Source organism: Triturus cristatus, chromosome 11 (assembly GCF_964204655.1).
Source record: "Triturus cristatus chromosome 11, aTriCri1.1, whole genome shotgun sequence".
Classification (NCBI taxonomy): domain Eukaryota; kingdom Metazoa; phylum Chordata; class Amphibia; order Caudata; family Salamandridae; genus Triturus; species Triturus cristatus.
The window spans coordinates 1,018,297,200-1,018,311,977 of record NC_140594.1 but is presented as its reverse complement, the minus strand read 5'-3'; the positions used below and the strand labels follow the sequence as shown (position 1 = coordinate 1,018,311,977).

At 44.6% G+C, this 14,778-nt stretch overlaps 1 protein-coding gene across 3 annotated transcripts in view; it reads right to left on the bottom strand.

The window, feature by feature from the left end:
* The window catches only part of LOC146785847 (maltase-glucoamylase-like), a 783,978-nt gene that overhangs the window by 457,034 nt on the left and 312,166 nt on the right, over positions 1–14,778 (bottom strand). For all 3 annotated transcript variants that reach the window (XM_085635202.1, XM_085635203.1, XM_085635205.1), the window contains 2 exons: positions 8,693–8,777; positions 707–824 (listed from right to left, as the gene is read on the bottom strand). In XM_085635202.1, coding sequence (XP_085491328.1) covers positions 707–824; positions 8,693–8,777 — 203 coding nt within the window. The remainder of the gene's footprint in view (positions 1–706; positions 825–8,692; positions 8,778–14,778) is intronic.

Genomic DNA, 14,778 nt, shown 5'->3' with positions numbered 1-14,778 from the left:
CTGTAGCCAGCCTGCCCTCTATTATGGTCAGCCTGAACTTTGAATTTGCACCGGTCCCTCATGACCTCAAATTACCTTTTTTGACATTTAATCTTTAAAAATCCATATCTCAACTTCTACTTATTAGACCTTTGTCATTTCAATCTTGTTTTACTTGGATAAATATTCTCTATTTTTCTCAACTTGTTTGGAATCTTTTTATTGGTGTTTTCATCGAGTTGCTGTAACTTAAGTGTTTCACAAATACTTTAAACTTTGTCTCTTAAGTAAATCCTGACTGTTCTGTGCCAAGCTACCAGAGGGTGAGTACAGGTTAATAATTTAGGGTGTGTATCTGACTTACCCTGACTATAGTGGTGGTCCCTATTTTGACATGGTGGACGCGGTGCGAACGTCTGCCAATTATAGACAACATTTATAACATCTACATATGCCCATTAAAAAACAAAATGAATTCATAATTTTCCCTGGGTTCATTTCTGAGACGGGTGATATAAATTGTTTTTTTTATCACTGAACCAAATCCTGTACAATTATATTTACAATAATCCTTTGAGAAGGGCAATCAAGCACACAAATCATAAACAACCCCACCTTCAAAAAGAGAAAAAAATGATAGAACAGATTACTCCTTGTTTGTATTGCACATTCGACTCACGCCACTCAGACAAGCTTTTGTCCCACAAAAATAAAAATCTGCACTTACTCTTCAGTAGACAAAATCATTGAATGCCCATATAAACTGTGAACATCATAATGGTCTCCCATCGTTTGCTTGGCATCCATGCAGATGGTTTTAGAATACATGACTCGGTCCAATATGTCTGTATAAGAATATTGAAAGAAAGCAGAAGATCAAATTACTTCCATCAAAAGCCAAGATGTACTATATACCCTATACAATGGTCAAATTGGAAGGACCATGCAGTAAAATCGATAAAGGGCAAAGCCATTACAAAACTTTGGGACCCATTACAAGTAGGGCAGAACAGCTTGAGGGAGGGGGGGGCAATACCACCCTGCCTGATTATTCCTTTTACTTGGTTCAAGAAGACATACTGTAAAATCAAATGCGTTTCTGCACACATTCTTTTCACACAAAAACTAGTCCAGAAACAACCACTGCTTGGGGGTTGACCTGGGGATTCTGGCTCTTGCATCATTTCTCTCATTCTGGGACTGATAACTGTTGATGACTCTTAATTGGGGGAAAGGACTCCTTGAATCCATCTCCACCTTCCCTGCCTAATCACAAGGCATGTAGTAATTGGTTTTCTCTGGCATCATTTGTGACAAGATTCTGATGTTTCCAGATCTGATTTAAAGATAACACGGAATAGGAGTTACCGCACCTGAATTCTACACATTTTAATTCATTCTGTCCTGATTTCCCAGTGACAATTTGACTCAGAAATACTTGACAAAAAGTGCACATGAAAAAAGTTTTGGCGTGCAAAGTGACTGCACTAGCCGGAATGATTGGTTTAGGCACAAAAAGTTGTGTTCAATCTCAATTATTGCAGCGACAACCATGAGGGCCAAAGTGTTTCAGCTGGTCCTCATAGAAAACATAGATGCAGAATATACCACTTACTTTTACACATATTACTGTGGGATTTCAAAAGAACAGCTGCAATTTTTTGTAAATATCCATAAGTTGAAAGAATCTATTCCAAACAAAGCAGTGAATATCTGGATGCAGAATCGTGATTCGTACCAGATCTGATTTTTAGGTTGAGCTTAGCATTGCAGTGCATGCGCTGCTCGCTTTGCGAGGCATGCAGTATTCAGTATAGCGTGGAAGCTCCACCCACTCCCTGAACATCTTTTTCCTTGGCCTATACCTTAATGCTGCCTTCCTATTGGTTTTAGGCTTGTTAGTCCCTCCTCCTGACGGCCATGTCGTCATTTGTATCCTTCCCCGACTACGGGCCCCTTTAACCCAACACTATTCTCTTCCCTGTGTCCCCCCCACAGTCTGTGACTTCTCACCCCCTTGCCCTCCCACTCCAGTTCGAGCCTTTTTGCCCGTTGGCACTAATGTTTAAAATGTAAATGCGAGTCCTATTGCATTGCAAATGTTTGTTTGTCGTGGATTTGCTGGGTGAATTCACACTTGTTTTTTGTCTTGCGGGCTACTGATGGCTATCTTACGCATGCGCAGTGAACGCCTCTCCTCCCTCAGCCAGCCCGGCCCCCTTTCTGTTATATTTTCTCCCGAGCCTCCTCCTCCTGTGTTGGGCGACGGGTCTCATCTAACGCAGGCGAATGCGCCCCTCCTCTCTGCCATGCGCTTTTCTAGCAGTAGACACTTTAGGTCATGCATTTAGCGTCTCGTTTTCCCTGTGCATGAAGTGAGGCTCCATTCATGTCCATATCTGGAAGAGGGGTAACACTTAGGCCCTTTTTTACGGCATTGCTGAGCGGCTTGCAACGGTGAGGCAACTCTGACCCCTGCATACAACCAACGCACAGGTTTGAGGCTTGCCCCATCAGCGCTCTCAGATGTAAACACTGGCACCCAGTAACTTTGGCAGGGTGACCTAACCCCTTCATCCGGTATGACACACACTCATTAAGCTGGGCAGGATGCTTTGCAGTCAAAGTTTTTTACTTTAATATTTCTCTAAGTGCTACAGTGCCCTCAGTGAAGTTTCATTTCTTTTTTTTAAAACACTAATATAAATTCCACCTTTTCGTTAACTGCGAAGCTTTCTGATCAACTGTTTCTACAAAAGAGGTACATACATAAAAGTTGAGGCTGGTGGAGGCGCCAGAAATAACAGGCAGGGCTCAAATGGCGCAAGCAGATGTGTGAGCACTACAAGGGAAACGAGGCTTCGAGTTAACAGATGTTGACATAGACCGGAGCCCTTCTTCCCTTGGTTAATAAAGAGGCAAGAAAATGTCCCTTCCCGTTATTCGACCTGAACATTGCTTTGGGCAATTACCTTCACATTGTTCTTACGCCCAAATTGGCTAGGACTGGACTTAGAAAAGTCAATCAACCTATCGAAGTTGGCAGAAAATGTTCAGGTCGAAGTTACGCTACAGCCGTGACGTAAAGGTCAGACTGAAGTAAGGGTCTGGAGAAGTTACGGTCAGACTGAGGTACTGGAATGGAGGAAGTAATGGCTATGTGGAAATAATAGTGTTAGAGATAAAGGGCAGACCAAATAATGGTGTGGGGGAGTAATGATCAAACCAAATGAATATTGCAGCTAAATAAGTGTCAGGTGGAAGTTAGTCTAGGTCAGACATAAGTAAGTATGTGAGGGAGTAATGGTCACATAGTGTGTATGGTTTACGAAAGTGATAGGCAGCAGTAATGGTGTGAAGAAGTAATGGTCAGACCAAAGTAATGGTATGGGGTTCTAATGATCAAATTGAATACATGATTAGGTAATGGGTGCAAATGTATTCATATATTTCCCTGTTGGCCCCTGTCACACTCCTTGTACGTTGATTCATGAAAACAATGCACAACTTAATCATGGTCCTTCACCAACGGCACCCCTGCAGTGTTCTTTTTGCACATTACCGAGGCGGAAGGACTGCATGGTGCCAACCATAAGATGGCTGCAAGTCTGGAGCATTTACAAGGTCTTCTTTACATTCACCCTGCATGGCTTTGGCAGAGGTTCTGCAAGCAGATACATTTTATTGCTGTGAAGCCAATTAAACATTCAAGTTAGTGTACTTTTGATTCTACCTTTGTAGCCAACACATTTATTTTGTTTTTCAGATATCAGGGCTGGTTTGGTAGACCCCCTGTGGTTTGACAGCTGATTTTCCCCTGCAGACTCAAAGATTTAACCCATCTCCCTTGTCATTGTTCCAGCCTTGCATTTCATAATGTCCTTTCCTTTGTTTGGCTATTAAAAACAAAAAACATGGCCGTTTTAGAGCACTGTTTCCCTTCCCTGCTTCCCGGTGGAACCGCTACTGGCCCCCCCAGCTGCAAAATATGTGCTGCATGGCTACATACTTATAAGGCCCCAAAGAAGAGACCGATTGCATTGCAAATGCTTGTTTAAATCAGGTCCATATTTTTTCGTTCTTTTGTTGCTATCATGAAAACTGAGACTGTCATGATTATGTAGGAATTTTCAAATATTTGAGCAAGGGACTTTGTAACCCATTTACTCAGAAAATAAAACTAGCACCTTTTCTTTCGACTTAAAGTAGAAATTGAAAACTAAAACGCACTGATTGTAGCGCGAAATTAAATACAGGGCATTGGTTTTCATAAGGATAATGTACCTACAAAATACACTTTCAGCAGCTGTTGTGTGGAGGCAATTATTAAAAAAAAGGCATAGTTATTCGTACGTGGCTACAGCACTTACGCGACACTGAATGTGAAACGGAAATAGGGTTCATTTCTGTCAGATGTTCCCAAATTTGCTCACCTCTATATGGTAAGAGAGAATGTTCATATGCAACAGACTAAGCACAGATTTCAGTGCTACCTAAGCTGCAAGGTGAAGCCTCCTTAGTTAAAAATACATTTAAAAGACTTTTTTTTATAAATGCATATTACAGAAATTTCTTACAGCGACATATGGGTTTAATTAGCATCAAGAAGCCCCAGCGATAGTGTGCTCTCAAAGTACCCCCAATACACAAATGAAAGATTGTGCGTGTTGCCTTCAAACCCATTTACGTGTTGAACAATAAATAGAGATATTAGAGCAAAGTGCAGCGCTCAGGGCTAGATTTGCAAGAACAGGAATTATACAATGAAAAGTCCATTAAAATGGTGTCGTTGTCCCCCGAGGGAACAAGTGACTGGTGGGTCACACTCTGATCACCAGCTTACCATCAGTTGCAAAAGATCTCAAAGCTGTCCCTACAATGAAACTAACTACCGCCACGGCAATGCCCAGGCAGGTTACACGTCACACAAAAAAAGAAACCATGGCTGCGGAACAGTACACTTGAAGCAAGGCTGTGTCTTGAGTCACCTCACCTTATCTAAAGATTTGACCACTAAGCCTAACTCTTATTTGATGCCTATGTCCTTCATTGACAATTTCGTATAATTCCTGGTTACGTTATTACAAAGTTAGGTTATAGTATGATAAATTTAGGTTTGGAACAATAAGCTATTTTGGAGTGTAGAGCCAACCATACACCAACAGTGGAATCACCATAATATAACTAAGCATTGTACAAAAACAGAAGAACTGTTTACTAGAGTGTGATTTTTAGCTGTTTAAGTATTCCATACTCCATGCTGTACTTTCGAACACATTGTGACTGGTATACAAAGGTTTTGCTAAGTATGAGGGGCTGATCTTATATTAGAACATTGGAATGTTGGGAGCTCCATTGAAAACAATGGAGTGCTCCGGGCTTATAATGGCTGGTAGAAGCCCGGAGCACCAACATTCCAATGTGTCTTTGTTCACAGCTCTGGCTGTGAACAAAGGCTTCAGGGAACCCGGGGGGATTTCAATCCCCTCGCGCTCCCTGAAGGTTTTGTTTTGTTAGAACATTCTGCCCTCTAGTGGCAGAATGTTCTAATAGCCTTATAGCCCTTCGTAGCAGGGCTATACCGGCTTTTAAAGTCCCTCTGCTTTGTTAAAGTCCCTCGCCTTCGGCTCGGGCCTTTAACGCTGCAGCGGGCCTTTAACAGCCGGTATAGCCCGCTACGGCGGGCTATAAGGCTATAGTATTTCTGGTTTACTCCTGAACTCCAGAATAAAGCATGCAGTGCCTCCTGGTGCCATGTTAGACATAAGGTACATTTTCTCTGTCTGTGCATTGCACACCTCTAACTGGGTGTGTCAGGTGTGGTCTACAACACTGCGCCCTACTTCATCTAGGATTAACCCACACCTGCAGTGGGAACACCACAATAGTGAAAGGAATAGTGCCTCTTTGAATCTGCTGGGCCACCTTTCACTACAGGTGCAACTCAGCCTGTGTTTTATAGGACGCAGAGATCAGCTTGAATATGAGTGCAGTGAGTGACAGCAACCACTTGCAGAGGGTTGCCAGGGGAGCCTCTGTGACCTCAATGCTCCACTCTCCAGGAGCACCCTCAGGCGCACCTGACTGTGTCCCACCTCTATGTGGTGCACAGTAAGTGCACATCCTGATAACATCTTTTCCTCTGTGCCTGCACCTGTTCTATGGCATGAGCCCAAAGGCAAATATTTGTCTTATTTGCATGAGGTCAAGGCTCCATGCAACGAGGACATGCATCTTGTAGAGCATGCTGATGCACATTTAATGCGTGCACAATTCATATTAAAGATGGTACTGCACAAAAATCTGCAGCCTGTTCTCGAATATAAACGTGCTTCGGTTGCACCAAGAATCAATCAATCAATCAAGGGTTGGTGAAGTGCAATTACTCACCCATGAGGGTCTCAAGCAGCTGGGGGGAGGTGGGGAGCAGATCAGTCTAAGTGCTAGGGTCATTTGAAGAGCCAGGTATTGAGGTCCTTTCTGAACTTGGGTAGCGTGGTTGATAGTCTGAGGTGGAGGGGTAGGGTATTCGAGGTCTTGTCAGTGAGGAACGAGAAGGACTTTCCTCTTGTATTGGTCTTGCGGAGCCATGGGACTGGCTAGGACGAGCTGGGTGGAGCGCACAAGTCTTTTGGCTGCATGGAAAGGGAGGCGGCTGTTCAGGTATGCTGGTTCGGCATTGTGGAGGGCCTTGCAAGCGTGGATGAAGGATTTGAAGGTTATTCTTCTCTCTGACGGGAGCCAGTTAAGTTCGCAGAGGTGTTGAGTGATGTGGCTGTGCCAGGGGAGGTTCAGAACCAGTCTGGCTGCGGTATTCTGGAGATTCTGGAGGATGCAGAGGTTTTTCTGGGTAACACCGGCTTATAGTGGGTTGCTGTAGTCGAGTCTGCTGCTGATGAGTGCGTGAGTGACGGTCTTCCTGGATTGGGTGGGGAATCCATCTGAGGGTCTTTTGCAGCAGGCGGAGGGTATTGATTGAAACAGGCCGAGGTTACTGAGTTGATCTGGTGGACCATAGTGAGCGATGTGTCTAGTATGATGCCAATTTTTTGTTCGTGGGGGTGGGTGTAGTTCCCAGCTCAGAGGGCTACCAGGTATCGTTCAATGCGGAAGGGTTAATCCCTAGATGAGGGCTTCTGCCTTGTCTGAGTTGAGCTGAAGGCAGCTGTTCTTCATTCAGTTGGCAACGACTTTCATCCCTTCTTGGAAGTTGTGCCTGTTGACGTTGAGTTCGTTGGTGAGGGAGAGGATCAGCTGTGTGTCATCAGCATAGGAGACGAAGTTGAGTCACGGTTCCTGATGATGGTTGCGTCGATGCACACACTTGTTACACACCGTGGCATTTTTTAATAATACTTCCCTTAGTTTATCCTTGAATTTCAGGGTTATACCATAACTTTTTCACAAATATGTAACAACAAAATGCCTACGAATTGTGTCATTGAGTGCGGGGTATTTTTTTGGGACAGTGAGTTCAGTTGATAGGAAGGAGCCTGGATAGGCATCTAGAAGGAAATTGATAAGCTCGAAAGGAGATGGTAAGCTTCATACGGTGATCAAAGAGTATCGAAGACAAAATTCCAAAACTGCATGTCTGCTTACTAATTGGTACACTGAAATATTAAAATATGAATCTTGCTGGCAATCAGTGATGATATTCTGCACACCTTTACACAGGAGAAAAGCCCCAACAGTTTCGTATTCGGATTGGAAAACATTCCTTACTGACAGCACCAAGAACAGATAGTATGCATAGAATTTGGAGTGGACGTATTGGTACTTCTTGTGAAAATGACATCTAGGAGGTGTCCCTGACAAGGAAATGCCTCCCTGTCCTTGCCTCCTGAATGGTAAACATCCCGCACCCCGCATCCGTGACCCCGCATGTTATTACAACGTGGTCGGTACAACGACCGCGTTGTAACAACGCAATACCATTACCCCGCAAGTCGAAACCACGACTTTTGGAGGGAGGGGAGAAGGGTTGGATTTTAAATCCAACACCTTCCCTACTGTCCGCACAGACTGGAGTTGGAACAGTAAATCATACTATTCCAACATCCAGCGCCCCCCTCCGCAAGTCATGGTAACGACTTGCGGGGTAATGGTATTGCGTTGTTACAACACGGTCATTGTAACGACCGCGTTGTAATAACATGCGGGGTGAGGGAAAGCGGGAAAATGAGTGCTATTCCTCCTGAATAAATCCCATATCTTTAGTCATGTACATGACTTTTGCTCAAGTGAGGCTGAGAGGGCCTCTAACCACGAATTGCTGCCCTTTAAAATAGAGAAGGAGAAAACCCACATCTATGTAGAACAGTATATCTCTAATAAAAATCACCATAGTCATGTTTTTGAGTGTTTGAAACATGAATTAGAATGAAACTGGTATTCAAGGGAGCCGAAGGGTTTTCAATTAACTGCCTTTATATGGCCCTCTTGCTGTTAGCTGTTCTGCATCATGGAGGTTAGTGACCCAACTTTTTGGCAAAATTATGAAAAAAGAAATACAGCAGACAGACATTAATTTGTGAATACTTCAAGCATGACATGGGTTATTCAATTGTTACTAGCTTGACCATACATGGGAGAGACATTATATATGTGCATTATTTGTTGGCTAAGCAGTCACTGTAGTATTTTTCTTTCCTTACCAAGAAAACGTAAAATATGTAAAGCAATGCTCTGTCCATCTTAACTATTAACTTACGTGGTGTGAACGGTGGGTAATTCAATTTGTTTATGGCACAGCCCGTTTTGGAGCCTTTGATGAAGCTGGAGACCTCATTCATATCCTACAATAAAGAAAAAAATTGCATTCTCTGTTATATGCTTAGAAGTGAGGACTTATGGTGGCGTATCTAAGACATTGGTCAAAAACGTTGAATTCATTAATGCACAAAACAACAAAACATTTCTACAAAGTCACTTAATACTGATCATAGGAAGCAGAAGGCTGTATGGATCATTAGTGAAGGTGAAACGAACTCTACAATGAGAGTATATATTATTATAAGTCAACGCTACATGCATTTGCATTTTTAAGTGCAGAATTATCCTGCCCGTAAGGATCATAGGAAACCTCATGATGCACTCCATGCAACCCAATATGCCCAGATCTTTAACCCACACTGAGCAGGGGCATAATTCCAGGGTGGAAGGGGCAAACCTTTAGGGGCCCTCAATCCCCTCTTGGGGCCCCACACCCTTCAGGAGGCCCACCCACTCAGCCCAAGGTTAATGAATATCTGTGAGATATGGTAGACTCAGGGGCCCCTCTTTATACTCAGCAGGGGTTGCTATAATTTTGCATTACGTCACTTTTGCTGATATTTGAAACCCGATGAACAGTTTACAACCACTGGTTAGCTAGAAGTTATAAGATATATAAATAGTATATTTTAGGTACTTTAAAGTTCATTATAAGGTTTTCATACTCAGGGCAGGATAGACCGTAGCGGGCACCGGGTGTTTCTCCGGTGGGCCGACAGGGTAGGGGCAGATTTTGGACCACAGGGGCCGTTTTTGTTATCAGGGGCTGGTTTTGCAGCCTAGCTGCAATATGGGCTCCCTGTAACAAAAGCAGCTGCAATGTTTCTACCCCTGCCCCCCCCCCCCCCAGCCGCGGCCAGTCTGAGTCTATTGCCAGGGTCTGTTCATACTTGTAGGCCCAGAAGTCGAAACAAATAAGAATTACAATTCAATTAAACTAAGAAAAGCAAAGGGTTGCGGCAAAAAAAAAAATGCTTCCAGAGCCACAGCTATAATCTTGGCATTTGTGTTTAGAAAGCGTACAGTAATTCCTCAGGGTGGCCGAACGCAGTTGCAGTGGACTCGCCCTTAGGATTGGCAGTTGGAGCAAAGAGGATGACGCATACACTGTGGGTCATCTGCGAAGCTGCTGTTCTGTTGGCAGGCCGCATGCACCTCAGTATAAGATAGCAATCAGTAGACAATGTTTTCCTCAACATCTCTTCTGGCTCCTGAGAGGTGGAGAGGCTGAAGGGACCACAAGGAGTGAGCGAGTGAGTGCAGAAATGAAAGAGGCATTAGTGTGCAGGTTACTCCTTTGAAGTAAAAAACGATGAGGAAGAATCTGATTCTTGTGGACTGGATCTGATCATTTCAACAGAATTTTACCAAGAAGAGATCTACCTGTGGAAACTGGACTGTGTGTGCTTGAGTGCTTTCTCTCTCTTTGGACGTTGAAACCACACTTTACTTTGTGAAGTGAGGTCGATTAGCACCTAAGGTGGCTTGGTGCATAGCACGTTAGCACCACTAAATATGTATGCATTAAACATTGTGTTTTCATTACAGCCAATGATTTTGGATAGATGTGCAGTCATTAGGGCTTAGTCACCAATGTTTTGGGGAGAGGAGTTGGCCTAACTGCTAGGGCACTCGACCTCGGACCTGGGGAACTGGGGTTTGAGTCTCTGTAATGACGCCGAACTTCCTGTGATTCTGGGCAAATCACTTAATCTCCCCGTGCCTAACAAAGAATGAATCCGTGTCTTAATGTAACGTAACTGGTGCTATGTAAAGCACTCTGATACCTGATTGGATTCGGGTCAAGTTCGCGCTATATAAAACTATGAGAAAAAGAAAAAAAAAATGTTGGTTCCTTATCACTACTCTTATGAAGGAGATCGGAGGCATCAGAGCAGTTGTGTGTGTATGCTGCAAGGGCACAGGATGGAGATTGAGTGAGGGATTTCTCAGTTCTTCTGAATCAGGGAGCTGGGTGGAGAGGTACTCATCCAAGGCGCAGAGAGTTCTTGACCTTAAGGCCTGGCTGTTAGAATTTGTCGTTAAAAACTCTAAAAAGTTCTTCGAAACTGCAGAATAGAAACACTGAGTGCAAACCGAGTTAATGCCAGAGCTGGGATTCATTTCTATAGCCCCATAAAGCCATTAGGATGCAGACTTTTTTCCATAAGATGAAAAAGGTTGGGCCCGATGTGAACCAAAAACCTTTTTGCACAGTAGTAGAGCTGTGAAGTTGCCTAAAATGCAAGCTGAGTGGATTAAAAACTGGTTAGTGTCCTGAGACTGATTGCCTCGAGCAAGTTCTCAAGATCTCTACAACTTTCCATGGTCATTGCTGAAACAAAGGTGCAAGTGGGTGTTCCTCCCATAGTAAATCAGTTAGGACATTACTTTAATTGGGATAATTGTTATCAGGCAATGGAAGCACTCAAACATTCCAATAAATCCTCCCTATTTTACTCAATTTCAAGCTCTAAAATCCAGGTCTGATCCCCCTGCACAGACCCAAACTGTTGGCCCAATTTCCCTAAGGGAACTGATGGAGAAAAATAAGAAGGCAACATGTCCAGAAGCAATTAAGAATTCAGAGGGGCAAGTAATTAACCATTCTTTTGTGTGGGGGTAGAATGGTACACATCTTGTTAAGTCAAAATTATACTAGACCTAATCAGGAGTAGGAGACTTTTCAGATCCAAAATACCATTCAACAAGAACCTCAGGAAATTAAACAGATGCATATGCAGTCATCTTTGAGCATTAAAGTCTATTTGGGAAAACTTGAGGAGAAATCTGAGACGTTTGTTCAGCATTTGGAGGTAGCTGTGCAGTGGATTTCTGGTACTGAGGACAAGCAGAACCTGCATCGGACCTCTATTCAGAAATATGAAAAGCAGATTGTAGTCCTGAGAGCTAATAAGGTGTATTTGGAGAGTTGATAAAGGAAGTCAAACCTTTGCTCTACTGGAGACCTGGATCATAATTAAATCATTTGGATGGCACCGAAATTATTGACCGAGTAATCAAAGACTATAATTTGACTGATATTAGGGGGCATTTAACAATTATGAGGGCACATTTAATCCCCTCAAACAGAACTCACAGTCAAAATTTCCTTGGCCCATCCATGGATTCGATTTCACTGCATTTTCTGTTAATCGGAATTGAAGATCACACTATCCCCCAGGAGGGTGTACTGGTGCTGAGCAGGTTTGAATCTAGGCACCCTTAGGACCAAGGAGGACTACTTGCAAAACTAGGTTTTCAGCCTCTTGCAGAAATTCAGACATGAGGAGGAGCCTCTAATTTGTAGCGGATGGTTGCCGCCCTTCGCTGAGCCCACAAGCACATTTCTGTGACAGTGTCCCCAAGAAACATTTCATTGGAAACTTCTAATTGTGTACATTGGATTCCTGCTATTTTTGGATCTTGCATAATTTTTAGATAGATTTTTATATTTTTATAAGTACTGGTGTAGTGTGCTTTTGTGAGTGTTGTTACTGTGTCACTGTTGGGGGTGTGTTGCACAAATACTTTACACATTGCCTCTTAAATTACGCCTTCCTGCTCTGCGCCAAGCTACCCTGTCGGAAGCGGTGGTCCCTACTTGGAATAGGGTACATACCTCGGCCAACTAGAGACCCCAGTTCTAACAGGGGAGTAGCCAGACCAAGATGGTTTCTATCTTTGCATGAAGGGGTTGCACCTTCCCCCTGCCCGCCAGGTATCCTAAGTGCCCAATCTGGCACTTACTGGCCTTGATAGTCAGGCCTGCCTGTTTCACAACCCCAAAGCCATTTCTGGAGTTGAAAGAGGTGGTCCTTCCAGTTGCTACTGTAGACAGCTATGTCATCCAGATAAGCCGCTGAGAAGCCCTCCATGCCAGCAAGAACCTGATTCACCAGCCTCTGGAAAGGGACAGGAACATTTTGAGTCCAGAGGGCATCACTCTAAACTGACAGTGGCCTCTTGAGAGGGGAAGGCTGACCTTTTCCTGGCACCTTCTGTTAAGGTGATCTGCCAGTACACTGATGGGCGATTTATTCTTAACAGGGATGTTGTCCTCTGTGTCCACATAAAGGGTATCCAAATGAGTAGTCCCAGGAATAAGGAACAACAGAGAAGAGTACTGTCCCAATACTTAGTGATACTCCTCCTGCTGTTCAGGAGTTAAGCTGGGAGAAAGGATTCATCCCACCAATGATCCCTCTTTTTCATGGTCAGGGAGAGGTTCACTCTCCTCCTCTTCTCCATCTGTCACCAACAGCATGGTGAGCTCAGACCTCTCAAAGTGCAGCTTCAGGCGTTTAATATGGAGCACTCTGTGGGGTTCCCTAGGGTTCTTGAGTAGGCCTGGACGGAGCTCAAGGAGTTTCACTCCGCAGAAGTCTGCTGAGTTATTGAAAAACTCCACTAAATTCCACAGATTTCTACAAGCTGGGTGTTTCTAGGCTGGCCACCCACATAACGGTATTGCTGTCCCATCTCAGCCAGAGCCATGTCTGCACCAATGTGAGTTTTCATGTGTGTTGACTGAAGACATTCCAGGTGTGTGACTGGCTCTACAGCTGTCCCTCCAAATAAACACATTAACAAATGGACTGGAAACCAGTGCCTCACAGCTCCTTACCTCCTCATTTAGCAGACATCAGAGTCAAGTGGCGACAGCGCAGCTTTGGGGAGTACCCATGCACATGTAGAGTAGATATCCAAATCACATCTGATCCCATGCCAGGGCACAAGGGATCCACAAACCCCGAAGACTTCTCCTCCAAGAAGCTCTCTTGAGTAACCCCGGGCGTAGCACTACGCTTCGCCCACGTAGTGTACGTAGCGCTGCCTGCTTCGCACTTTCCGAAGTAGGCGAAGCAGGGCAGCGCTACGCACACGCCGAGGGCGAAGCGTAGCTGCCTGCCACCCGCCACCCACCTCCCGCCTGCCCTCCTTTTAAATAATATCAGCAATGAAAAATAAATTAAAGTAAAGCGACTTACCTTAAGCGCGGCGTCTCCGGGGCTCCCTCTTTCTCGTTTCTAATTTCTTCTGGCAAATGCGCATGCGCGGACACCCGCGCATGCGCATTTCTTGCGAGAAATGCGCATGCGCGGGCGTCCGCGCATGCGCATTTGTCAGAAGAAATTAGAAACGAAGAAGAGGGAGCCCCGGAGACGCCGCGCTTAAGGTAAGTCTCTTTAATTTAATTTATTTTACATTGCTGATATTATTTAAAAGGAGGGCGGGCGGGAGGTGGGTGGCACGTAGTGGGGCTATGCGAAGCGCGTAGTGTGCGTAGATTTGGGCACACTACGTGCTGCTTCACGTAGCCCCACTACGCCCACTACGCCCACCCTTACTCTTGAGTACTGACCCCATACAGAAGAGTTAGCTCAGGCAAACCATGCGCCAAGTGTGAGCCTCAACGAGCTGGTCCATGCTAGCCCAATGAGTCTTAGCTACATCCAGGGGCCCTTCAGATCACAGTGACGTTAAAGGACCCTAAGCTACTTCTCTGGCGCTTGGGGTCCAAGACAGCAACCCTTTCCTGCTGAGTGGGCACGGGCATCAGACCATTGAAGCCCTCCAGCGTGGCATCCACTCACTTCCCGCCACTTGGGTACATCTTAGATCAAACCGCTGACTTGAGGACAGAGATGCAATTGGAAGGACTCATTAAGACATACAGCACCAGACCCCTCCACAGTGGGAATCAATGAAGTGCAGAGCAGCTCCCACGCTGCTCCAGCTCCACTTGTGGTGACATACCAGAAAAATACACAAGACCATGAGCGGCCTGATGAGAAACTACAATTCCCGATACTCTCTAGTCTAAAGAGTGCAGTGAGGGTGAATCTTTATCTCTGTCACTGCCAAGGAACGCCTTCTCTAAGGGTCCTCCTTTCTGTTTTTTGACACATTGGTTGCACAGAAGTTAAGGAGTGTTTATGGGATGAAATCAGCGAAGGTCTTTTATGATAGCACCACCCAGAGAAGGCTGCAATTGGTTGAATGCTTGAGCTGACGAGAAAA